Source organism: Ictalurus furcatus, chromosome 13 (genome assembly GCF_023375685.1).
Source record: "Ictalurus furcatus strain D&B chromosome 13, Billie_1.0, whole genome shotgun sequence".
NCBI lineage: Eukaryota > Metazoa > Chordata > Actinopteri > Siluriformes > Ictaluridae > Ictalurus > Ictalurus furcatus.
This window is the reverse complement of record NC_071267.1, coordinates 8,508,962-8,534,493: the sequence shown is the minus strand read 5'-3', so window position 1 is coordinate 8,534,493 and position 25,532 is coordinate 8,508,962. Positions and strand designations below refer to the sequence as shown.

At 42.2% G+C, this 25,532-nt stretch overlaps 1 protein-coding gene across 1 annotated transcript in view; it reads left to right on the top strand.

The window, feature by feature from the left end:
• Positions 1–24,855, top strand: part of ank3b (ankyrin 3b) — a 124,311-nt gene extending 99,456 nt beyond the window's left edge. Inside the window, exons 30-48 of the mRNA XM_053639734.1 lie at positions 345–556; positions 1,049–1,256; positions 1,768–1,864; positions 2,026–2,254; positions 2,457–2,582; positions 2,939–3,061; positions 3,489–3,515; positions 4,194–4,275; positions 5,429–12,502; positions 13,102–13,176; positions 16,013–16,144; positions 16,480–16,623; positions 18,120–18,756; positions 18,893–19,112; positions 19,415–19,498; positions 20,475–20,558; positions 22,337–22,501; positions 22,856–22,934; positions 23,488–24,855. Of these exons, the coding sequence (XP_053495709.1) occupies positions 345–556; positions 1,049–1,256; positions 1,768–1,864; positions 2,026–2,254; positions 2,457–2,582; positions 2,939–3,061; positions 3,489–3,515; positions 4,194–4,275; positions 5,429–12,502; positions 13,102–13,176; positions 16,013–16,144; positions 16,480–16,623; positions 18,120–18,756; positions 18,893–19,112; positions 19,415–19,498; positions 20,475–20,558; positions 22,337–22,501; positions 22,856–22,915 (9,779 nt within the window). The 3' untranslated portion in view covers positions 22,916–22,934; positions 23,488–24,855. The remainder of the gene's footprint in view (positions 1–344; positions 557–1,048; positions 1,257–1,767; positions 1,865–2,025; positions 2,255–2,456; positions 2,583–2,938; positions 3,062–3,488; positions 3,516–4,193; positions 4,276–5,428; positions 12,503–13,101; positions 13,177–16,012; positions 16,145–16,479; positions 16,624–18,119; positions 18,757–18,892; positions 19,113–19,414; positions 19,499–20,474; positions 20,559–22,336; positions 22,502–22,855; positions 22,935–23,487) is intronic.
• The last annotated feature ends 677 nt before the right edge of the window (positions 24,856–25,532 follow it).

The following is a 25,532-nucleotide window of genomic DNA, read 5'->3' as shown; positions in this document are numbered from 1 at the left end:
AGTCGGTCCACCTCACGGTTCGGCATGTGGAGCGTTCAGAGATTCTTTTCTGCTTATCGTGGTAGTAAAGAGTAGTTACTTGAGTTACCATAGCCTTCTTGTCAGCTTGAACCAGTCTGCCCATTATCCTCTGCCCACTCTCACCAACAAGGCATTTCCAAGTTTTTTTTCCACACCAATCTGTGTAAACGCTACAGATTACAGTGCATGATCGCACGAATGAGCAAGGGTAAAGGTGTTCAGAGGCTAGTAAATGACTAGCCATCGGTTCAGTGGCTAGTATATTTTCTCCATTTATACATCTCATACAAAAAATGGTAATTGTACATGGTTTGTCCCTAAAGAACTGGACAGTGTGGAAGACCTGGAGAAGAAACGCATCTGTCGAATCATCTCTAAAGACTTCCCACAGTATTTTGCGGTGGTGTCTCGGATCAAGCAGGAGACTAACCATATGGGTCCTGAGGGAGGGGTTCTATCCAGCATGACTGTTCCTCAAGTCCAGGCCTCTTTCCCTGAAGGAGCTCTCACCAAGAAGATCAGAGTTGGACTTCAGGTATGCAGACCCTTAAATGCCAATTCAGAGTCTATACAGTTCTGTTATGAGGATTTTAGATATTATTGCGAGAACAGATTATTAGATATTTTTGTATCTTTACTGCTGCAAGATGCTTCTAACTCCCACAAGACACTATCAGGAGAATGAAGAGCCCCTACTTTAGAGCAGTCTAACAGTTCGTATTCAAGATTTGGAGAATCCAAGAGAGCATAATCGAAAAAGATTGAAAAGATGCGGTGGCTGGCTTCACGGATCTCGGAGGAAGCGTGTGCTAGCTTTCATCATGTGATAGGCGAGAGCTAGCTAGAGAGCTAGATAGTGGGTGGTGGGGATTGTCAAATGGCCAAATTGTGTGAAAAAGCGCTAAATAAAATAGGAAGGAAGATCATTAAATCTAACAGAAAGCCATGTTTCTGCTTGCCTTTGTTACTTGATAAAGTGTAATTAATAATAAAAAAAAAAAGTATTAACCGCTTGCTCGCTTTCCAGACCCAGCCAGTCCCAGACGAGACAGTGAAGAAGATCATAGGCAACAGAGCCACGTTCAGCCCCATAGTGACAGTGGAGCCACGAAGAAGGAAGTTCCACAAACCCATCACCATGACCATCCCTGTGCCTCCTCGATCAGGGGAAGGCATGAACAATGGCTACAAAGGAGATACAACACCTTGCTTACGCCTTCTGTGCAGCATCACAGGTAAGATTGGTCCATAAACCATTGCTTCTTTACATGCCTTTGTCACTGGCGGCTCCGTCTTTCGGATGAGACGTTAAACCGAGGTCCTGACTCTCCGTGGTCATTAAAAATCCCAGGACACTTATCGTAAAAGAGTAGGGGTATAACCCCGGTGTCCTGGTGAAATTCCCCCATTGGCCCTTCTCTATCATGGCCCCGTAATAGTCTCCATTTCTGAATTGGCTACATCACTAATAGCTAATGTGTGGTGGGCGTTCTGGCGCACTATGGCTGCTATCGCTTAATCCAGGTGTATGTTGCACACTAGTGGTGCTTGAGGAGACCCCCCCCACCCCAATACCATGTAAAGCGCTTTGAGTGTCTATAAAAGCGCTATATAAATGTAAATGTAACTAACTAAAATCATATAAAAGCTTTCCTAAAGTGACGTCCTCATCTCCAGCTTTCAGTTGATGGCTCTGTGTGTCACACATTTCCTTTTACATATATGCTTATGAGGGCTCTTCCACAGGTGGTACCTCCCCCGCACAGTGGGAAGACATCACTGGCACTACTCCTCTCACCTTCTCGAATGACTGCGTCTCGTTCACTACCAACGTATCTGCCAGGTATTTGGCTCAGGTTTCATTATGCTTCAGAAAAATCTCACAAATATATCAATTTCCATCTGCATCATCAGCGAAAACAGACTCAATAGCAGCATTTATAAGGCGTCACAGATAGTGCCTGTATTTAACTACAGTCCTAAGCTTTTGGCTTTTTTGAACAGGTTCTGGCTTGCAGACTGCCACCAGATTCCGGAGACGGTAGGTTTGGCCACTCAGCTCTACCGGGAACTCATCTGTGTACCCTACATGGCCAAGTTTGTAGTGTTCGCCAAGATGAACGACCCTGTGGAATCCAATCTGCGATGCTTCTGCATGACAGATGACAAAGTGGACAAGACCCTGGAGCAGCAAGAGAACTTTGAGGAGGTGGCCAGGAGCAAAGACATTGAGGTTGGTCATTCAACAACAACAAAACTTCTACAAAAATTCAGGTTGAATTGACTTTTGTTCTGTCTTAACAAACATTGTACCACTGTATTGGACATCAGTGGAAGGAAAGTGAAATGCATTTATTCATTTAATCTTTTCAGACTGCACACAAAGCACATAATAGGACCTTCATGGCTACTTAACACAATTTGGATTTTTACAGGTTTTGGAAGGGAAGCCTATCTATGTGGACTGCTATGGCAATTTAACACCTCTGATTAAAGCTGGACAGCAGCTGGTTCTTAACTTCTATGCATTTAAAGAGAACAGACTGCCATTCTGTGTAAAGGTAATATAGTTGGTTCTTTTTTTTTCCCCCCAACTTGTACACAATACATAGAATATATCCGTCATTAGAGATTGAGCTTTTGCACTGTATGTGTGGTGGCCTGGGACAGGTTTTTCAACAGGTTTTCCAAGACCACCAAACATATGCTAATCTTATATAACTTTATTTAACTTTCTGAAATGTCCCTACAACTACAGTCGCTTATACCCCAATTGGTCATTTTTCTTTAAGAGAGGGGAATTCAAGAGGGGCTATGGTTATGATTTATGTAAAACTGTAAAAAAAAAAACAAAAAAAACAATGTTTTACATGTGTTGTTCATGCTTATCTGCTCGTTCTACACCGAATCGCCAAAGGTGAGGGACAACAGCCAAGAACCTTGTGGACGGCTGTCCTTCCTCAGAGAGATTAAAAATGCAAAGGGGCTTCCACAGACTGCTGTCTGTAATTTAAACATCACTCTGCCCACGCTCAAAAAGGTAAGGTTGTAATGATCAAGTCATCTGTGTCATATCATGTCATCTTCATACTCAGGAAAGGTAGATCAGTGTTTGCAGCGATAAGGGATAAACTTGGTCAAAACTGCCTGAGTGTGTCTTTTATCTGTTTTGAGCTTCTCTCTGGTCGTTGCTGTGGCTATGGCTGACCAAATCAGAATTTTGATTTGGAACCATGCTTTGGCTGACGGTGCACAGGCTTATGCTTTTTCAATGGTATAATTTGTGGTTGCTTCCTGTATCTTTTTAGTTCATTTTTTTATTTCTGGTTTCTGTTTCTTTGCTATGGCTTTGCGGTGGCTCTTTTTCTGTGTGCTCACAATCGCCCTTTTCACATCCTGATGTTTCTTACCCCTTGCTCTCCATTGCGTTATTCCCCGTTTCTGCAATGCATCTTGGGAACCAAAAGGATATGGACTCAGATCCCGATGAAGAGGTAATAGTCCTGTCCCCTCAGTTCCATGTGGTGTGCTGGTGATTCATTTGCTTTAGTTTTTAGATATTTGCTCTGTGAAACCACACATTGTTCAGCTATTGCCTGTCCTGGGGCTTTAATTGTATGATTCAGTCAATTTGCACTGGCTTAACTCCATACACTGTAAGACCACATATATTTCATATCACTGGCAAAAGATTACCATCATTTTTATTTACTCATCCTTGTACTCTGTCACTTTGCTTTAAAGATAGCCGATGGCCTAGTTTAATGCTTTAAGATTGTTACCTCGAGTTTTAGATGTAAATGACATAACATGTCTACGGGGAATAAAAATAATGTTAATTGTATAGTCCATGTTTCGCATTTTTCTAAATTCTTTTAAGGTTATTATCACAGAACAAACATTGAGAAAGTGTATGGTCTTTTACAGCATAGCACCAACTGCCCCATATAGAAATATAAACGCTTTGTTTTATTCTTAGGTGTGCATACGACAGTTTAGCTGAAGTTATGAATACAGAAATATCATTTGATATAATGGCACAGTCAGACAACTTAACGTAGTAAAAGTCAGGTTACAAATTCTGAGAGTAAACTCTAATTACTAACATAGCTTGACATTCAGGGCTGATAAGGGGGGGAATTTATAGGACATTTTTGTTATTGTTGTTGCAGACTGAAAAGCCAGAACGACGTCATACCTTTGCATCTCTAGCCTTACGTAAGCGGTACAGCTATCTGACTGAGCCTGGATTGAGTGAGTGTGATATTTCATTAACATTCTTGGGAGAGTAACATTTAGTAGTGTGTACAATTAACATAAAAGCTAACATGTGACCAGTATAGACTATTTACCAATTGAAAATGCAAATGTTATATCTGCACATTCTTGCCATGCATAACAAAATCCTCATGCTTGTTCTATACAGTTTATTTTTGCATGGGTTATTATGATATTTAAGTTGCTGTGCTGTGCCTGCTCACTTTGATAGATATTGTTCACTGTCTATGTTCTCTTTTTTTTTTCTTTTTTTTTTTCTTCATTGGAAAGAAAACAATGAAATTACCCATTTAATATCCATAATAATTTTCTTTACTTGACATATTAAAGTCATAGTCTCCTCCTTTTTCATCCCCCTCCTACAACTAGTATTGCTCCTTTTGGCTTTGTGATTGTGCAGAGTTTTCATTTCTTTTTTGACAGAAATGCATGGAGAGTCACGAACAGACTTTCTCTCAGATGCTTTCACAGTTTGCACTGAATTGCCTGTCACCAAGACTACTCAGTCCTGCATGATGAGTTATTATGGACTTAAGACCTACTCACTTAGCCTGCTTTTTGAAATAGTACAATTTGCTAAAGCACAGAAAATAGGATAGGATATTTTTTGGTTTAGTAATATTAATTTCTGGTTTGTCAGAATACCTGAATTTGGAATGAAACAGTTTTTTTTTTCCAAACAGATAAAAGGCACTTTAGTAAAAATCAAGGTAGCCAGTAACAGGGGAATGTAGCACATCTAAAGTCAAAAGAGAAATCGTTTTCCTCTGGGTTCTCTGCATTTGTCTTGCCATTTTGCAGTTTGTTTTATTATCTTGGTCATTATGTCGCAGTGTGATTTTGTTGTTGTTGTTTTTTGGGAGGGAGGGTCTTTGTCTAAGTCATCTCCTTTGTTGGATTTAAGTTATATTATGTATGCCATTTGTGGACCATGGATCACAGTGAATTTTCTTTTTCTTTTTTTTTTTTTTGGCTCTTCATCATTCAACTCATTTATACCACCATGAAAGTACTGTTCTTCTTTCTTCTATGATACAAGCACCACTGACCAATTTTTTCCCCTCTGGTCTCTCTGTTTCTCAACCATTTTTGTTGATTTTGTGTTGGATTTTAATTTGTATGTTTAAAGAAACAGTTGAGCGAAGTACAACAAGAACACTGCCTGCTGGTTACCCTCACAAACCTGTCTTTTCAACAAGATCTTACCAGGCATGGTCGGCTGCTCCTGCTACCATCCCTGGGCAAACAAAATGTGGACTGGGTTCCCTCTCCAGCTCACCTTCCAACACGCCATCTGCTTCGCCATTAAAGTCAGTCTGGTCAATAACCTCAGCTTCTCCACTCAAGTCCACCCTGGGAACCACCAATGCATCTCCTGTAAAGTCTGTTAGCGACATAGCGTCACCCATTAGAACATACAGATCTCTCTCTTCACCTATAAAAACTGTTGTTCAGCAAGGCCAATACCCATCTCCAGTTTCTAGTGGTCTCATGTCTTCATCTTTTAAAACCGGCACAGATCCTGTGTCAATCAAGGGACTTGCTGCTTCATTGTCTTCAAGACCTAACTCGGTACCACCATCTGGTTCCATACTTGATAGAACATTCACCACAATGACCCCCCCTGAATCTCCAAAGTCAGTTGCAAATTTGTATACTTCAGCTTTGTCACTCCGATCGACTCTTACTTCCGCATCTACCGCAGCAACACCCACGTTTAAAACCTTAACAAGTCTGTCGTCTATGAAAACGTCTCCAGATCGAGGTACAGTCTCCAATGGGACAGTTCTCTCATCGCTTTCTTCACCAGCTGGGCCTACTGTTGTCTCTGCTGACACAGTCCTTCTTAATGGATCTGTGTCACCAGTCAAATACCCCTCTTATTCTTCTATATCACCCCGTCTGCTCTCAGACGGATCTAGCAGTTTGCAGGAGAGGATACAAGCTACAACACAAGCAGCTGCTTCCAGTGTTAGTGCAGCTTTTTGTGAGGCTGAAAAAACTCTGATAGGCTATTCTACATCAAGCTATGACACAATAAAATCCATGACATCTCCTCTGAGATCAAATATGTCAAATTCAGTGTATAGTTCCTATAGAGCCCCTGGTCCTTCTGGTACCCCACTATCAACTAATGCTATGACCGTTCCAGTTTTCTCTCTAGTGAACGTTCTTCCCGAGCCTCAAGAAAAAAAGATATCAGACACAACTTCACCTCAGACAACCACTCATACGCCATCATTTACTCCCAGATCTAAACCCTCAAAACCCCAACTCTTTATCCCTTCAGCAGCATTTAAATCAGCCACTGCTTCGCAAATGTCATCAAATCAAGATATTTTACGGGACGTGGCAGACATGAAAGAGGGTCTTATAAAAATGACTGCCATATTGCAAACTGATGCCGCTAATGTATCGAAGACGTATCAGTCCCAGGCTACCATGGCTAAAATGGAAGATGAGGAACCTTTCAGTTTAGTCGAGAAAGTTAAAGAAGATCTTGTGAAAGTTAGTGAAATCCTCTCAAAGGATGTCCTGAGTGAGACAAAAGTCTGCACTAAGGACAAAGCATCTGAGGATGAGTGGGAAGAGTTCTCTAAAGACGAAATAGAGGAGGCTCAACAGAGTGTCCTGAAATCCCATCCCACATTTGAATCCACCCTCCCGGTTAGACCACAGTCAGTGCAAGACAAGGACCTGAATTTAGCCAAGGTGGTTGACTACTTAATGAATGACATTGGTGCTAGTTCACTTTCGAAAATTGCTGGTGAAAAGAGCAAATACAATGAAATGAAGGAGGGGGAGGAAAAACAGAAACGTACATTCAAATCTGAGCATAAACTCAAAATGCCACCTCCAGGCATGCGCACCTCTCCTTCAGAGAAAGATTTATGCAAATTATCCGATTCGTACAGTGGTACAGATGCAATTTTGGAATCCCCTGATGACTTTTCCCATGATCAGGATAAAAGCCCACTCTCAGACAGTGGTTTTGAAACCCGAAGTGAAAAGACTCCTTCGGCTCCTCAAAGTGCAGAGAGCACAGGACCCAAACCTCTCTTTTCAGATGTCCCTATTCCCCCAGTCATAACAGAAACCAGAACAGAGGTCGTTCATGTCATCAGAAGCTACGAACATCCCGAAGAGACCTGCGAGCCCCTACTGGAAGAAGCTGCCGCATTGCAGACGCCTGCCTGCATCGAACCGGAGTCAGCTGCTGGCTCTATCAAAGACAAAGTAAAGGCCTTCCAGATGAAAGTCAGTTCTGAAGATGATTCTGTAATGAGCAAAAGTATGTGTCTGAAAGAGGAAACTCATATAACCACCACAACTAGAATGGTCTACCACAAACCCCAGTTAAAAGAGGCAGGCTCTGACAGAATCGAAGAAACCATGTCAGTTCGAGACATAATGAAAGCTTTCCAGTCAGGAAGAGACCCTTCCAAAGAACTGGCTGGGCTATTTGAACACAAGGCTAGTAAGGATTCGATCAAAGGAGATGAATTAACACCACGATTCCTTGACAAGGACACAAAACCCAAAGTTGAAAGAATAATCGAGGTTCATATAGAAAAGGGCAACACAACAGACCCAACAGAGGTAATAATCAGAGAGACAAAGAAACACCCTGAGTATGTATGCAAAGGCCGTAGTCTGAAGGAATTTTCGAACAGGGTAGAGGGTGATTTCGGGGCTCTGCAAGAAGACGAACTGTTTACTGCTGAGGAAACAGTGCCCTCTTTCTTAGAAACCTCTAGATACAGTACACCTGTTTCTCAAGAGGAGGAGAGTCGACCCGGTTCTGCTCAGCTCATTGCTGATGACTCATATAAAGCTTTTAAACTCCTAAGCCAGCAGTCCATTGAATATCATGACGACGAACTGTCCGAGCTGAGGGGAGAGTCGTATAGATTTGCCGAGAAAATGCTTCTTTCTGAAAAATTAGACGCGTCACAGTCCGATACAGAGGATTCGGTCATTAACCAGGGAAACGGTGTCACTCCTGAATTAGGAGCAGAAGGATTTTATGGCCCCAAAAAAGAATCGGTTTTCAGGTCAGCAAGGGACACATCTGACAATTATTTCCATAAAGATCAGTATGATAAACTGACCGTGTTGCACTATACAACAGAACCTGGCAGCCCCAAACATACAGTCAGGATGCGCTTCACCCAAGATAGGCAAGACAGAAATAGAGAGAAACTTATATATGAAGATCGTGTCGACCAAACTGTTAAAGAGGCCGAAGAAAAACTAAGTGAAGTTTCACAGTTTTTTAGAGACAAAACAGAAAAGCTAAACGATGAGCTTCAATCCCCTGAGAAAAAGCCTCCCATGAGAGACTTCAGAGAGACAAGGTCAGGCCCAAGCTCAGTGTGCAGTAGTCCTCAGAAAACAAGGCAGAAAACTGAGATGAGCTCTGAGGAATGGGATAAGGGGAAGCAGAAATTGTTTGGTAGCATGAATGAAAGAAAAAGCACTAGTTTGCCAAGCAGCCCAGAGAGGCGTATGCAGTCATGCTTAAATGAGGACAAATCAAAACAGGAAGACAGTGCTTGGCAGTCAAAGCCAGGTGATATCTCTCCCCCGGTTCAAGTTAAGACTTCCACAGTGAGCTCTGTTAGGCTCAAATTCGAAACAGAGCTCCAAAATCAAGATAAAAGTATGCCAAGTACACAATCAAAACCACCTGTGAAAAAACTCCAAGAAAGTAAGTTACCCGTGTATCAATTTTTTGCTGGCTCAAAGGCTTCGAAGGTAGATTCCACAGAGGAAGGAACGCCTCTGAACAAAGCCGCAGAGAGTGATAAAAGTAAAGTGACCTACGGGCAAAGTTCATCTTTTAGTAAATTTGGCATTGCGTCGTGTTCATCAGAAAACCTTAGCGACGCCAGTAAAATCAGAACTAGCGAAAGTGGCAAGGAACAAATCCGTAACGCCGTAAAAGATGCTAGCGGTATCGATAAGCAGAGCACGATCAGTGTTGACCTTAGGGGGCAACATTTTAAAAATGATTTACTTGTAAAGGAGACCCAGTCAGATTTGACATCAAAAAAGAACCACGTTGACAGTGACGATACACAAATGAAGACTCTGAAAAAAAAGATCACGGAATCACAAATTCCTGTGAGAATGTCATCTGGTCACCCTGATGCCGATCAAGCAAAGAAAGCAGCTGTTAAACAATTGGAAAAGAGTGCGTCACATATACCTACCTTAGCTAAAACGAGAGTTCAGGGTCGCTCAGAACAGTCTAGAGATCCAAGTTCAGGTAACTACAGTGACACTGGTGCAGTGGAAAAGGTTACCACGGTCACCACCAGAGAAAGTTTCAAAGGACTGAAAACATTACCGGTTTATGTGAGTGTACAAGTAGGAAAACAGGGTGAGAAAGATTTAGCAGGAGGGGCGAATGGATCTTTCAGGAAAATAGTCGGGTCAGAGAGCCGAACGATTTACACGGTCAAACAGAGACAGCCGACGTCCCCTCAGGGTAGCCCAGACGATGACACATTAGAACAGATATCTTTTCTCGATAGCTCTGGGAAAAGTCCCATGACCCCAGAAACACCTAGCTCGGAGGAAGTCAGTTACGATCTCACCTCACGAAACCCTGAATGTTTCATGGCATTCATACCAGGCAGCTCTAGTCCAATAGCTGAAGTCTCAGAAGAATCAGAGGATTCAGAGCAAGACAAAGCATTTACATTTAAAGAACCTGCCCCAGAAAAGCTCCTAGACACCATGCCGGCCAACAGGAATCAGGATACTGGACAGACAAGTAAAGACAAACGAGTTGCCTACATAGAGTTTCCTCCTCCCCCTCCCTTGGACACGGATTCATCACAAACAGAGAAAAAAGGGTCCTCTCCTTCCCTAGAGATAGACACTGATATGATGGAGGTCAACCTCCAGGAGGAGCATGATAAGCATCTACTTGCCGAGCCCATAATTAGAGTCCAGCCTCCATCCCCTGTGCCTCCAGGAGCTAATGACAGTGACTCGAGTGAAGATGAATCAGTATTTCAGCCCATTCCTGTTAAGAAATATACCTTTAAAATTGATGAGCAGGACCCCGAGAAGGAATCCAAACTGAAAAAACACGACAGAAATGGCAATAATAGAGAACCTGGGATAAATGGTAATGGCAAAGCGGAGGATAATGACTATGAACAAAATGGCAATGATCAGTCCATTACAGACTGCTCAATAGCAACCACTGCCGAGTTCTCTCATGACACAGATGCCACAGAGATTGATTCTCTGGATGGATATGACTTTCAAGATGAGGACGATGAACATGATGTGAAATCATTTGGATTTTCCAGCGACAACAGAAAAGACATTTGGGCGTCAGAAAGCATGCTCAGGCCTAGTGACCGTTCTTTCAGCCAAAGTAAACTAGAAGTAATTGAAGAGGAATCACCAACTGAGGAGTACAAAAAGGCGAAACCTAAGAGTGATCCTTCTGTTAAAAAAGCTGAAAATGGAAAAGACAACGAAAAGGACAAAAAGCAATCAAATGAAGAAGGACTGTCTGACACGTACTTTAGCTACAAGCTTGAGGAAGAGTTTAATACTCCATTTAAAACTGTTGCAACAAAAGGCTTGGACTTTGATCCTTGGTCGAGTAAAGGAGGAGATGATGAAGTCGTTGATGCTAGAATTAAAGATGATGAGCCCAAGCCTTTCGGGCTAGCGATAGATGAGAAGTCTCAAGCGACTACGCCTGACACGACTCCTGCAAGAACTCCAACCGATGAAAGCACGCCAACTAGTGAACCTAACCCGTTCCCCTTCCATGAAGGGAAGATGTTTGAGATGACCCGCAGTGGTGCAATTGACATGAGCAAACGGGATTTTGTTGAAGAGAGGCTGCAGTTTTTCCAGATTGGTGAGCATTTATATGGACGGAGACCTGGGAATAATAGGGAAGGGGTCACAAATCCAAGTGTAGTCACATCACAACCACAGCAAGTAGAGCATGCACAAGTTAAGATGGATAACAGCTCAGTAATATCATACAATGTCATTCAGATTTGCGCTGATCGCTCGGACACTCCATCTCATGACAACATTATGGAGCCACCCTCATATTCAGAAGTCAGTTCTAATTTGTGTTCCTCTTTTAAGATAGGAGTCAAAGACACCTCTGGTGAGAATAAGGATTTGGTGTGTAAGGACTGGGACAGTTTTACACTTAAAACAACGCTAGCTTCAGAAGGCTTCAAACCAGAAACAAGTACAGAAAGCCAATACGAGCAAAGGACAGATTGGTCAAAGACAGAGCAGAATTGTATCCAGACACAGAACTGCAATAATAATAATAACCTACAGGCCTCAAGTGTTGCAAATACGCACATGCAGTACAGCACTATAGAACAGCATCAGCACTCACATCCCGAGTCCAGCTACTTTAAGCATATTCCAGAGGATTTACTCAAAACAGACTCAGATTTAGTGAGAGAAGAGAGCTATGATATGAACAAGGCAAATGTAATTCCACAAGGCCATGAACAAAGTGCTGTGAACAAAGAAAAGTTAATTCCACAATACAAGGATGCTAAAAGAAAGCCTCTAAAGTCTAGGTTGCCAATACTGGAACCCCGTCCAACAAAAGCCTATAGCAGTGCAGGTATAAGTTTACAGCGATCAAAGAAAGAGATGAAACCAGTGCCCAGCAAAAGACTAGATCCATTCCCGATGGCGAAGCCTAAATCTCGCATCCCAGCGTTGAAGGTTAAAAAAGATCCTAATAGTTCTTCTTCGATAGGAAAATGTAAGACAAGCACATTAGTGAAAGAGAAGAGAAGAACTCAGGTATTAGTAGCTAAAAGTACATCCAAGACAGACTCTCCAAGCACATCAAAAAGTAAGACAAGCCAGAAGCAGGTGCAGGCCGTGGGCAAAATCGCTAACTCAAAGGCTAGTGAAACAGTAAAGCTTGTGGACCGCCATTCCAATGAAGACAAAAAGATGCAGGGAGATGATAAGGATGAAGAAAGGAGCACATCCAGGAACACCTCTTTGTCAGAAGCATCCCAGCCCTCCACTACATCCAGGTCTGCTAGAGACGTGAGAGCAGAGGTTGAGCAGGCCGGCAGAGACAGGAGGAGGAGGAGGAGGAGTAAGAGGACGGGTGGAAGTGAAGGCAGTCAGGGTGCTGGGTCTCAAGTGGCCCCCCGCGTGGAAATCGAGCCTAGTTTGTAAAATTTTCCACTTGTATGATATTAGTTGCATGAACCATTGTGATTGCTTGTGGCGTGATTTAACTGTAGATGTCTATCATTATTTCATCTTTCTCTCTTTGTGTACTTGTGTCTCTTATTTTGATTTCACTCTATATGATGTAGTCAGCTTTACTGTAGCATGTTAATATGAGAGGGGCGCTGGACAGATCGTCGCCTATGCAGAGTGCTATGCAGTTTGCATTAGCCTGTATGAATTATTTGACTTTTGGTCTTATGCAGAAGCATTTGAAACAATTGTCCATTGTTCATTTGTGAGTCTTGTACATCATCATGTATCCAGTGAGGTTTTATTTTTATTTTGTTTTGTTTTGATTGTGAGAGGAATTATAGATTAGTAGCAAATTGTTCTTTGCTAACTTACTCTAACACCACTGACAAATTATTAACCAGATGCCTTGAAACACTGCATTTGTCCTAGTTTCTCCTCAACATATCCCAAATTTAATTAATTTCTGGGGGAAAGGTTATACCAGTTTTCTCATTTTTATTATGTTAAATTTGATTTGTTAGTGAATTTATTTACTTACGGCTATTTTGTTTTCACTGATAGGCCCTCAAAGTCCTTGTGAGAGGACAGACCTGCGAATGGCTATAGTGGCCGATCATCTTGGCCTTAGCTGGACTGGTAAGAGAAACAATCCTAACAATCCTGGAGCAGTGGTTCTCGACTTGGGGGGCGTGGAGAGATCGGAACGGGGGCGCAAATTGTTTTCAAGGAAAAGACACAGACAGGGCATCATTTGGGGACTCGTGTATTTTTAATGCTTTTCAAATAGAATGTGTATGAATGAAAAACTCCGCGTTCCCTCTCCCTCTGTATTTGCTTATTGCTGGGGAGAGGCGGAGCTTATCCTGCCTTTTATCTAGCTATCAGTGCAGACCAGCGCTGCCAACTTAACGTCTTTTCAGACCCCTTTAGCGGCTTTTTTTTTTTTCTAGCGGCTTTTTGGACAAACCTTAGCAACTTTCCAAATGTAGCCAGTACTGTCGTGCAAGCGCACTCTCACTCTGTTCAGTGAGTGTCTGAGAGCCGGAGATTTAACAATGCCATGGATAACGAGACGCGCCCTTCGTCCCAGTTTACATCATTCATATGTGAATGTTTTTAGAACGCAAGATGAATGTAATGCAACATGTTTTACATGTAAAATAGTCCACATTATTACAGCCTAGTTCTCTTGTTCAAAGTAGTCATAGCGTTCAGAAACATTTTTCATCATTCATGTTCCAGACCTGTCCGTTATATACAGTGAGGGAAAAAAGTATTTGATCCCCTGCTGATTTTGTACGTTTGCCCACTGACAAAGAAATGATCATTCTATAATTTTAATGGTAGATTTATTTGAACAGTGAGAGACAGACTGACAACAAAAAAAATCCAGAAAAACGCATGTCAAAAATGTTATAAATTGATTTGCATTTTAATGAGGGAAATATGTATTTGACCCCTCTGCAAAACATGACTTAGTACTTGGTGGCAAAACCCTTGTTGGCAATCACAGAGGTCAGACGTTTCTTGTAGTTGGCCACCAGGTTTGCACACATCTCAGGAGGGATTTTGTCCCACTCCTCTTTGCAGATCTTCTCCAAGTCATTAAGGTTTCGAGGCTGACGTTTGGCAACTCGAACCTTCAGCTCCCTCCACAGATTTTCTATGGGATTAAGGTCTGGAGACTGGCTAGGCCACTCCAGGACCTTAATGTGCTTCTTCTTGAGCCACTCCTTTGTTGCCTTGGCCGTGTGTTTTGGGTCATTGTCATGCTGGAATACCCATCCACGACCCATTTCAATGCCCTGGCTGAGGGAAGGAGGTTCTCACCCAAGATTTGACGGTACATGGCCCCGTCCATCGTCCCTTTGATGCGGTGAAGTTGTCCTGTCCCCTTAGCAGAAAAAAAACCCCAAAGCATAATGTTTCCACCTCCATGTTTGACGGTGGGGATGGTGTTCTTGGGGTCGTAGGCAGCATTCCTCCTCCTCCAAACACGGCGAGTTGAGTCGATGCCAAAGAGCTCCATTTTGGTCTCATCTGACCACAACACTTTCACCCAGTTGTCCTCTGAATCATTCAGATGTTCATTGGCAAACTTCAGACGGGCATGTATATGTGCTTTCTCGAGCAGGGGGACCTTGCGGGCGCTGCAGGATTTCAGTCCTTCACGGCGTAGTGTGTTACCAATTGTTTTCTTGGTGACTATGGTCCCAGCTGCCTTGAGATCATTGACAAGATCCTCCCGTGTAGTTCTGGGCTGATTCCTCACTGTTCTCATGATCATTGCAACTCCACGAGGTGAGATCTTGCACGGAGCCCCAGGCCGAGGGAGATTGACAGTTCTTTTGTGTTTCTTCCATTTGCGAATAATCGCACCAACTGTTGTCACCTTCTCACCAAGCTGCTTGGCAATGGTCTTGTAGCCCATTCCAGACTTGTGTAGGTCTACAATCTTGTCCCTGACATCCTTGGAGAGCTCTTTGGTCTTGGCCATGGTGGAGAGTTTGGAATCTGATTGATTGATTGCTTCTGTGGACAGGTGTCTTTTATACAGGTAACAAGCTGAGATTATTTCCCTCATTAAAATGCAAATCAATATATAACATTTTTGACATGCGTTTTTCTGGATTTTCTTGTTGTTATTCTGTCTCTCACTGTTCAAATAAATCTACCATTAAAATTATAGACTGATCATTTCTTTGTCAGTGGGCAAACGTACAAAATCAGCCGGGGATCAAATACTTTTTTCCCTCACTGTAGTTGTATAAAAGTTATTTTTTTAAAAATCATAAAAGTTATGAAAAATCATTTTTAAAAAAGTACAAAAACACAAAAGCAAAAAAATAAATCTATGTATGTATGTATGTATGTATCTATCTATCTATCAAGCTATTATTATAGATTATAATAGCTAGCTATATACATGTATATATGGCGTGACACATGATAGGGGAGGCTTGGGGGGGGGCTTTAGTTACAAAAGGTTGAGAAGCTCTGATGTAGAGGATTAAAACTGTGATGCTCACATTTATATGACAGTTTAACTTTTATTTATTGGAAACTGTTAAACTTCAAAAACGAGTATTTGATAATGCTGTTTGCTGACCTGCAGCTTTATAATGATTTATAATGAGTCTTTATTGATCAAATATACAAATGCACGGTGAAATTATTTTCTTCACATACCCTAGCATGTTAGGAAGTTGGGGTCAGAGCGCAGGGTCAGCCATGATACAGCACCCCTGGAGCAGAGACAGTTAAGGGCCTTGCTCAAGGGCCCAACAGTGGCAGTAAATTTATACTGAGTAAATTTGTTTGTTTGTTTGTTTGGCATTGTATGCCCAGAATGGTCCTAGGTGTGATCAGTAGGCAGTACCATCTGCATTCTCCTGACCCGCCTGCACTGCAGTATTATGTACATGAGTCTGGAAGAGAGACAGACTGGTAATCTATTTTTAATGTGTTGCAGAGCTGGCCAGGGAAATGGATTTCTCGGTTGATGAGATAAATCACATCCGTGTGGAGAACCCCAACTCATTGACAGCTCAGAGTTTCATGCTATTAAAGAAATGGGTCAGCAGGGACGGTAAAAATGCCACAAGTAAGTTCCTGTATCGTTTTCTTTTGCTAGACACTAAACAGCAGGGTCTGTTACATACATCATACCTTAAACGTCACAGAGATACCGCACACGCACTGTAAGCTATGGCTAAAAAGCTAAACGGCTCAAACCTTGTGAACATCGTGAAGACAATTCATACCGCTGCTTCATTCAGAGTGGCTTTACTTTATAAGAGTCTGGTATTCTTGCGCAGAAATCTAACTGACTGTAACTGTCTGAACAGGAGTTATAATTCTACTCTGTGGTTTTTTTTTTCTTCTTCTCACTCATATAACAAGTTCTGAAACTGAGTGTATTCTTTTCTATCCTTTTAGCGGATGCCTTAACTGCAGCACTGACAAAGATCAATCGGATGGATATTGTGACATTGCTGGAAGGGCCAATATTTGATTATGGTAACATTTCAGGCACAAGGTGTTTTGCAGATGATAACGCAGTTTTCCGGGATCAGGCTGATGGTAAAGTTTAGCCCCATCTAGCTGAACTCTGTTTCTCCTTTTATTTCTTTCTTGAATCTTTGCAGAAGTTAAAAAAAAAAACAAAAAAAAAACCCCCAAAAAACCTAAAGGCTAAACACTTACTGATCTAAATTCAGATCAAGAATCCCAAATCTAAATTGTACTCGATTCACGTTTAAACCCGATGACTACATTTGATTTTTCAGTTTTTAATACTGCTCCTTACTCAAACTGGTGTGACTAACCAGCGTTGGGCAGTGTGATATGATTGTGTTTAATTGTATGGATTGATATAATGCATGACAGTAATGAATATTAAAACTTAATCCCATCTTAGAGAAATGAAAACGATCATTAATCGGATCTTAAAATTGGGTTCGTTTGAATTGGGTTTTTTAATTTTTAATACGAATTGGAAGAAATGTTTCACGCCTGCTTTATGATTTGGTGTTGATGTGATATGATGGGATTAACATTTGGTCCATGCTTAAGGTACATAAGCATTATGTTTATATGTATATACCGTATTCTAAACAAAACCTATTTGCAAAATTTGTGGTAGTTCTGTTATACTGTAATTGAGCGCATACTTAGATACATGAAAACATAATGATAGCTACATTGCTTTTATGTAACATGCATGCTTTGACATGCTTTGTTCTACTCGTTCCGATAAGAATAACCGCTATAATGCAGTCTCATCTAGCTCTTCTGATAGCATGGTGGAATGTCTGCTTTGTTGGTGCCTGTAGAGCTTGATAGTTCTCTAGCATCCCAGTCTCTGAACCTTCCTGCTAGAGTGCCTTCTTCTAGTCTTCTGCAAAACCAGACCCGCTACTCTTCAAAGCCACCTGGCCGCTTCCACAGCGACTCCTCTGTGCGTTTGAGCAGCACTCTTGGCATAGCTGCTGCTGCTGCTGCCTCCTCTCTCGCTATCTACTTTCTCATAACTGCACTAATAATGCAAACTCTAGCTGCAGCTCCCTACTCACTGTCAGCTAACTCTGAATTGCTAGCTTCATTGTATTGATATTCACAACTAACTCTGCATTATCATTCTGAGAGCTTTTTTTCTTTTCAAAACTACACCCCTATGGCGTCCTTGATTTTCTTCCCCGATTTCCCCCTTCATCATTCTCTGCCTCCTTACCTGTTATAACTGTGTTATCTGTTTGCAATATTCCAGTGCTGTGTTGTTTCTTCTTTTCCCTCCATTTATATCTGAAACCCACAATTCCTACATGGTATAGCTACATTATGTATGTGACACTCACTCTATAGCAAATCTATACTGGTAAATGAAACTGATACACATCATAACTGTTTTGCCATGTAATATTCTTTCATTTCAGAATCATTACCACTGTTCCATTTTTGTTTAGTGTGTGTAATAAAAAAAAAAAAAAAGCTCACCTAACAAATCTGTTGATGTGGTAGAGGCATTTTGGAGTTGTGGTGTTGCATCCACCTCAGTCCTGCTGTGTTGTATCACTCAGGTTACCACGACATCAGTCTGGAGCTGCAGAGTCCCTCAGATTTGTCCTATGAACCCCCGACCCCTCTCCGCCACGACGATTTCTTTAGTGAGGACGGTAGTGTAGTCTCTCCCAGTAGAACCCTCATTAGACCCAGTGAACTGTCCTTGGCGACCACCTCCAGGGATGCACTCTCCCCAAACGCAGCACCCCCTACTGTGGTAGCTGAGGATTCCTCAATAGGAGGCAGAGGGTCTTGTAGTCGAGGAGGGGGCTCGACTGAAGATGACCTGGAGGTCCATGACAGTGACGAGGTGTCTAGACATCCGGAAGTGTTCGCAGAGAGCGCTCTCCGAGAGCAAGAGGTTCCTCCCAATGGAGCTTGTGGGGCAAGAAAAAGTGGCAGGTCTGGTTTTGAAGAGGACGAGGAGGAAGAGATGACACAGGAAAAGTCTCCTTTAAAAGGCATTAACTTGGAGGAAGGGTCAGAGAATGAGGAGATATCCAGAGAAAGAGTGCAGGCAAATCTCTCACAAGTGCAAAAGACAGACAAAGAGATGTCTTCGATTGCAGGGTTGCAAGAAGGGGCATCCAGTGTGAGCAAGGAGATCTCTTCTTCAGTTCTGCACACGGATACACAGATGCAGCAAGAGAGGAGGTGAGATCGGTCAACTTTCCCTTTTTTTCATATTGAAAACATGGCATCTTTACTTGATATTCCCTAACGAGGTCTTCACATCAGCAGACCAAGCCCCAGTGGACGAGCTCATGGCCTAACTCTAATCTCTTTTTAGCCAAAAGCCAACATCCACTCCACCTGTGCTGCAAGCTGAGAAACAGAACGGGGAACATGCAGAGCTCCAAGCCGGGTCACTGCTTGAGGCCCAAGAACCACCCAGAAAGATGAAGGGCAAAGGTAGCAGGGACTCTGAGATAATGGATAGGATCACCCCAGATGACACCACCGTTGGGCCGAGCACCATGGACCAGGAGACGGCAGAGCCTAAAGCTAAGGTACTGTTGTTGATATTCATTTGCATTGAACTAAGAGACCCAGAACTCTGAACACTTTAGAGACTCAGAAAAGCACAAGAGGTAATATATGCTTGTAAAAATAACATGGTCCCATTCTTGTGGAGTTTGTGGTTAGGTTTGTTGGTCCTTTCAAATGCAATTCATTTTACTGCTTTAAAATCCAACCGTTCTGAGTTTGGGGTACAACAGTAGCTTGATGAAGGTGTCATTTTTTGACGAAACCTAATCTACATGAGTAACGGCTCTGGGCCAACCAAAATATACTGAACTGCTTTCAGCAGGGAGCAGATAGAGACAATGAGTCCAGTTCTGATGAGGAACACACAGTCACCACCAGGGTGTATCGGCGGAGGGTGATTCTGAAGGTATTTGGTGTTTCTAGCGCAGGGTGTGCAGTGGTCTTTGTGTGTGTGCTTATTTATATATGTGTAGGCATGGAGTGATGCACTCACTGCTTTTCCATTATAAGGTTCTCATATTTTCTTCATAGGTTATCATCTCTATACCGTTACTTACTATTCTCTTCATCTCTTTTTGTCTCCTTGACTTTACTTACTTTTCTTAAGTCTATTCTGTCATATCCTTCCAAAGGCTATTATTTGCATCACCATACATCTGATTCAGTGGCACTTATATATGTTTTAAATAATGGAATGGAAATGTGGGATACATTTAGTTTTTTAAATACTATTCAAACAGGATAAGCTTTATGTACATATATCTGTTTAGTAATGTCCCCCCTTACTCCCAAAATATTTCTTTTATAGTTCCACATTTTAATCTTGGCCAATACTATTTGGGGTTCTTTTTTTCTTTTGAGACAGTGGAACAGGACACTTTCTGGAGTGACGAAAAAGCTAAATGTCTTCCCCTTAAGGATATAATGGAGTCTTCACTAGCATAGCAATTTGGACAGGATATATGTATTACCTAAAAGGTAAAATATGGCGCAATCTGGATGAGACTAAAGATACAAGTAATAATTAACATAACCCCACCTGCCCATGTAAAGCTAGCCCAGTCATGAATAGGCCTTTAGACCTTACTTTGCAACGTTGAACGCTTGAATACATATTGACATATCCGATAACACAGTGTTGTTGTGAGATGTTGGTTTTCCCAACTTTATCCATGGCCTATTTTCTGTCAATCAAACTGAATACTTGATGTCAGTCATGCTATCACTGCATTACACACAACCAGTGGTGGAAATGACCATTGACAATGCCAGATCATACTGCTTTATGGAACTGCGTGTGGCTTGCACAAGTCTGCGTGTCTGTATGCACGTCTGTGCTTATCAATACATGAGTGAGTCTGTTTATACATCTTCCTCTATAGGGTGATCAGGCCAAAAACATTCCTGGTGAGTCAGTCACAGAGGAGCAGTTCACAGATGAAGAGGGAAACATTGTCACCAGAAAAGTAACCATGCAAATCAAAGCACCTTTAGCCATTTGTTACATTTCCATCCATCTGTGTATATATGTATATATACAGTATGTCACAAAAGTGAGTACACCCCTCACATTTTTGTAAATATTTGATTATATCTTTTCATGTGACAACACTGAAGAAATGACACTTTGCTACAATGTAAAGTAGTGAGTGTACAGCTTGTGTAACAGTGTAAATTTGCTGTCCTCTCAAAATAACTCAACACACAGCCATTAATGTCTAAACCGCTGGCAACAAAAGTGAGTACACCCCTGTGAAAATGTCCAACTTGGGCCCAATTAGCCATTTTCTCTCCCCGGTGTCATGTGACTTGTTAGTGGTACAAGGTCTCAGGTGTGAATGGGGAGCAGGTGTGTTACATTTGGGGTCATCGCTCTCACACTCCCTCATACTGGTCACTGGAAGTTCAACATGGCACCTCATGGCAAAGAACTCTCTGAGGATCTGAAAAAAAATAATTGTTGCTCTACATAAAGATGGCCTAAGCTATAAGAAGATTGCCAAGACCCTGACACTGAGCTGCAGCACGGTGGCCAAGACCATAACAGGACAGGTTCCACTCAGAACAGGCCTCGCCATGGTCGACCAAAGAAGTCGACCAAAGACATGCTCAGCGTCATCTGCAGAGGTTGTCTTTGGGAAATAGACGTATAAGTGCTGCCAGCATTGCTGCAGAGGTTGAAGGGGTGAGGGGTCAGCCTGTCAGTGCTCAGACCATACGCCGCACACTGCATCAAATTGGTCTGCATGGCTGTCATTCCAGAAGGAAGCCTCTTCGAAAGATGATGCACAAGAAAGCTGCAAACAGTTTGCTGAAGACAAGCAGACTAAGGACATGGATTTCTGGAACCATGTCCTGTGGTCTGATGAGACCAAGATAATCTTATTTGGTTCAGATGGTGTCAAGCGTGTGTGGCGGCAACCAGGTGAGGAGTACAAAGACAAGTGTGTCTTCCCTACAGTCAAGCATGGTGGTGGGAGTCATGGTCTGGGGCTGCATGAGTGCTGCCGGCACTGGGGAGCTACAGTTCATTGAGGGAACCATGAATGCTAACATGTACTGTGACATACTGAAGCAGAGCATGATCCCCTGGCTTCGGAGCATGGGCCGCAGGGCAGTATTCCAGCATGATAACGACCCCAAACACACCTCCAAGACGACCACTGCCTTGCTAAAGAAGCTGAGGGTGAAGGTGATGGACTGGCCAAGCATGTCTCCAGACCTAAACCCTATTGAGCATCTGTGGGGCATCCTCAAACAGAAGGTGGAGGAGCACAAGGTCTGTAACATCCACCAGCTCCGTGATGTCATCATGGAGGAGTGGAAGAGGACTCCAGTGGCAACCTGTGAAGCTCTGGTGAACTCCATGCCCAAGAGCGCTAAGGCAGTGCTGGAAAATAATGGTGGCCACACAAAATATTGACACTTTGGGCCCAATTTGGACATTTTCACTCAGGGGTGTACTCACTTTTGTTGCCAGTGGTTTAGACATTAATGGCTGTGTGTTGAGTTATTTTGAGGGGACAGCAAATTTACACTGTTACACAAGCTGTACACTCACTACTTTACATTGTAGCAAAGTGCCATTTCTTCAGTGTTGTCACATGAAAAGATACAATCAAACATTTACAAAAATGTGAGGGGTGTACTCACTTTTGTGAGATACTGTATATAGATCCTTCCACCTTCATCTGCGTGAGTGTGAGAAGCGCGTTGTATTGCTTGACTTTAGCCTCTCTCTCAGGTCATCCGGAAAGTGGTGCGTCGTGTGCCTGGAAAAGATGAGAAAGGGAAGAAGAAGAGAGGCAGGCGCTCCAGACAGGCCGCTAGGGCAGATCGTCCTGCTGAAGAGGGAGAGGAGGAAGAGGTGCCCTCTATGAGCCCTGAGTGCCTTAGTGAAAACTCTGAGGTTGGGAAGGTGTGCCGTGTGCAGGCTTGATTTCCACTGGAGTTGAAAACGCTTGCGTGTGACTCACTGGTTGTGTTTGAAACATCTAAGACTTGGATGCTTGTGTGGACAGGCTGTGAACAAATGCTGCATTCTGATTTATGAACGAGAGACAGCATTCCCTTACCGAGTGGCCATCTCGCAGTGTTGATTGGTGCTTATCTGCTTGAGTGTGTTGTTATTGTTTCCAGGTTTTTACCAGCTTGCACTCCAGGGAACGATTTTGTGGCCTAACCTACAGTATGGGACGACCACGAATGACGTGATTTGTGAAGATTCTAGCGGTCTCACCATCTCTTTCTTTCTCTGCTTCAGGTCGGAGAGGGAGACAAGAAGAAAGAAGGGAGACAAAGAGGGAAAAAGGGTCAATCGTAACAGTCATGTGTGCTATCCGGTATGTTAATGTCCAGAAGTCATCGATACCATTTAATGTATAAGCTCCGGCTGCAAGTCCATGAAAAGAATCACGCTTCGAAACAAATCCAACTGAGATGCAGTCACACGGCTGTACAGACTGCCACATTGTTCCCTGGCAAACAGCACGGTGACCTGATCACTAGAGAATGCTCTGAAGGCCTTGAAATTCTGTGCGCTCACCATGCAACCAGCCAGATAACCAGTTTGTAGTAAAAAAAACAACAATTGGTCAGTTAGTATCCAAATCTCCGTACCTACTTTACAAACAACCATTTATAATCTCGCACTTCATAGGAAATAAAGTAACATATAGAATGCAGTCAGCTGATAGAATGCAGTCATATGAAAGGCGTTTCTTCTTCTGTTGTCTCCGTTGCCACGGTCGCCGCTTAGCTTGCTGATTTCATCCGGATTTCAGTCAATCGTTGTGACAATGTTTATTGTTAACAGTGCTATACAAATAAAACTGAATTGAATTGAACATGAAAATTAAGAGACGCTCTCTGATGCTTTTTGTGTTCCTTTGCTAGAGATCTGAACTTGTTTTCCTGGGAAAAGGATCACTGGAAACACAACGCAGGAGATCAGGACACGGGATTGTGCGTCTGCAGCCTTTACATAAACGCATGGTTTTTGGGAAGAGGACTTTATGATTTCGCATGAGCATGGAAAACCTCCGACTTTCTGTCAATGACACAAAGCATCTGATCGGTGCCAGGAAATGACACATTCGCTCGAGACTGTTGGTGGCATGAAGCGTCTTCTGCGCCTTATGTCGAAGGAGTGCCGATGACTAGAAAAATGGCACTGAAGCATTTCCATGACCAAAGATGGTACAAAGAGCATTGTGGACTGACAGAAATTGAAGAACATGTTTTTAAAACCACCTTCAACACTCCCCTTACCCCCCCCCCCACCCCCTTCCTCCCACCCTGCCCCCCCCCCCTTCTCGGACTAGCGTCGGGCTGTATAATGCTGTTTTTAAAGATCCTGTACATAAACCAGAACTGTACAAATTCTAAAGTAGCTCACAAAATTGTGAATGCACTGGCAAGAGAGAGTCACAATGTGTGTTGAAATGAAATGAAATGAAAAATGAAATGAATGCTGATATTAATTCCAACTTGAAAGAAAACGTTTAGGGGGTTAACTCCACAGGTACTTGTACACTTAAACAAAGAAAAAGAACCTTTTTACACAAGAACAAGTTTGCTTGATTTCAACAGAGTACATTTCTTTCTAAGCATACCACAAGTCTCAATAATGACAAGACACACATAGCTGCAGTTGTGTTAAAAGATTTACTCAGAATACTAATATTTTGATGCATGTGATTCACCTTATTTTTGATTTGTTTCCTATCTACATAACCAGAGGTGTGGTAATTGTTCTATCTGTGTGCACACTCATAGCCTTGGTATTTGTCACTAATACTGTTTTATAATGACACCACTGTACCACAACAGACTCACAGGAAGTGAATGGACTTGATGGAATGGTAAAATTCTTGCAGCTAAAGGTTTCCTATGCTATGCAGTCACGGACAAGCTTGGAGTGCGAGAGAGCGCGTCACGTCAACTGGCACACCGTTAACTTTTAACCGGTCTCATGTGAATCGGCACTGAGAAGTCTTTCTGTAAGCCAACCATTTGTAACCATTCTAACAGTGTATTACTAGGTTCCAAGGCTGCTGTGGTCATACGGGGCATTTTTTTATTTGGGTTTGGTGAAATATTTCCTTATGTTGAATATACTCAAAAAAAAAAAGAGAGAGAGAGAGAGAGATCACCTTCAGGTATTCATTGAATGATCTGGTAACAAACATGTATGAGAAACCATACACTGGATGATTGAATTAATTATTTAAGCATAAAATAAATTGTGTTCAAACTCTGAAAAGCTGTGATTTGAACTTTTATGTGTATGATGTTGAAAGAGGTATATGTGGCTCTTTTGTGTCAAAGACAGATAGATAACTGTTCTCTAAGACTATATATATAGACTTAGAGACTTTCAGCTGTTTGCGATGAACAAATCAAACAAAAGCAATTGAAAGAGTTTAAACAACACAACGAACGCTTCAAGTGGTTTCCCCAAATTCAACTGAAAATGCAACATATAATGATTTCTCCAGTCTCAAAATGATTCAACCCCCTGAATAGAATCCCTCACAACAGCACAAATATGCAAAACAGGTGTTTTCTCAAACACACCTGATGCAACTAATCAAGGACTTCATTAGTTGCACCAGCTGTGCTTGAGCTGGAACAGATGAAATACCTGAACTGGCTAGGGGTACAAAATATATTAAATACCTGGATGGGGGAAAAAAAAAAAAAGAAGTATTTGTTGTGTTGAACTATTTCAGTAGCTTTTGTTTGATCCGTTCATTGCAAATAGCTGAAAGTCTGAAAATTTGGACAGTAAACCTGACATACACACAAGTGCATATACATACATACATACACATATACACACACACACACACACACATATATATATGTTTTACACCACATGTGAAATTCCTCAGTGTAAAAATTTTAAAACACTAAGCTTAGAGGAATATCATTTGATA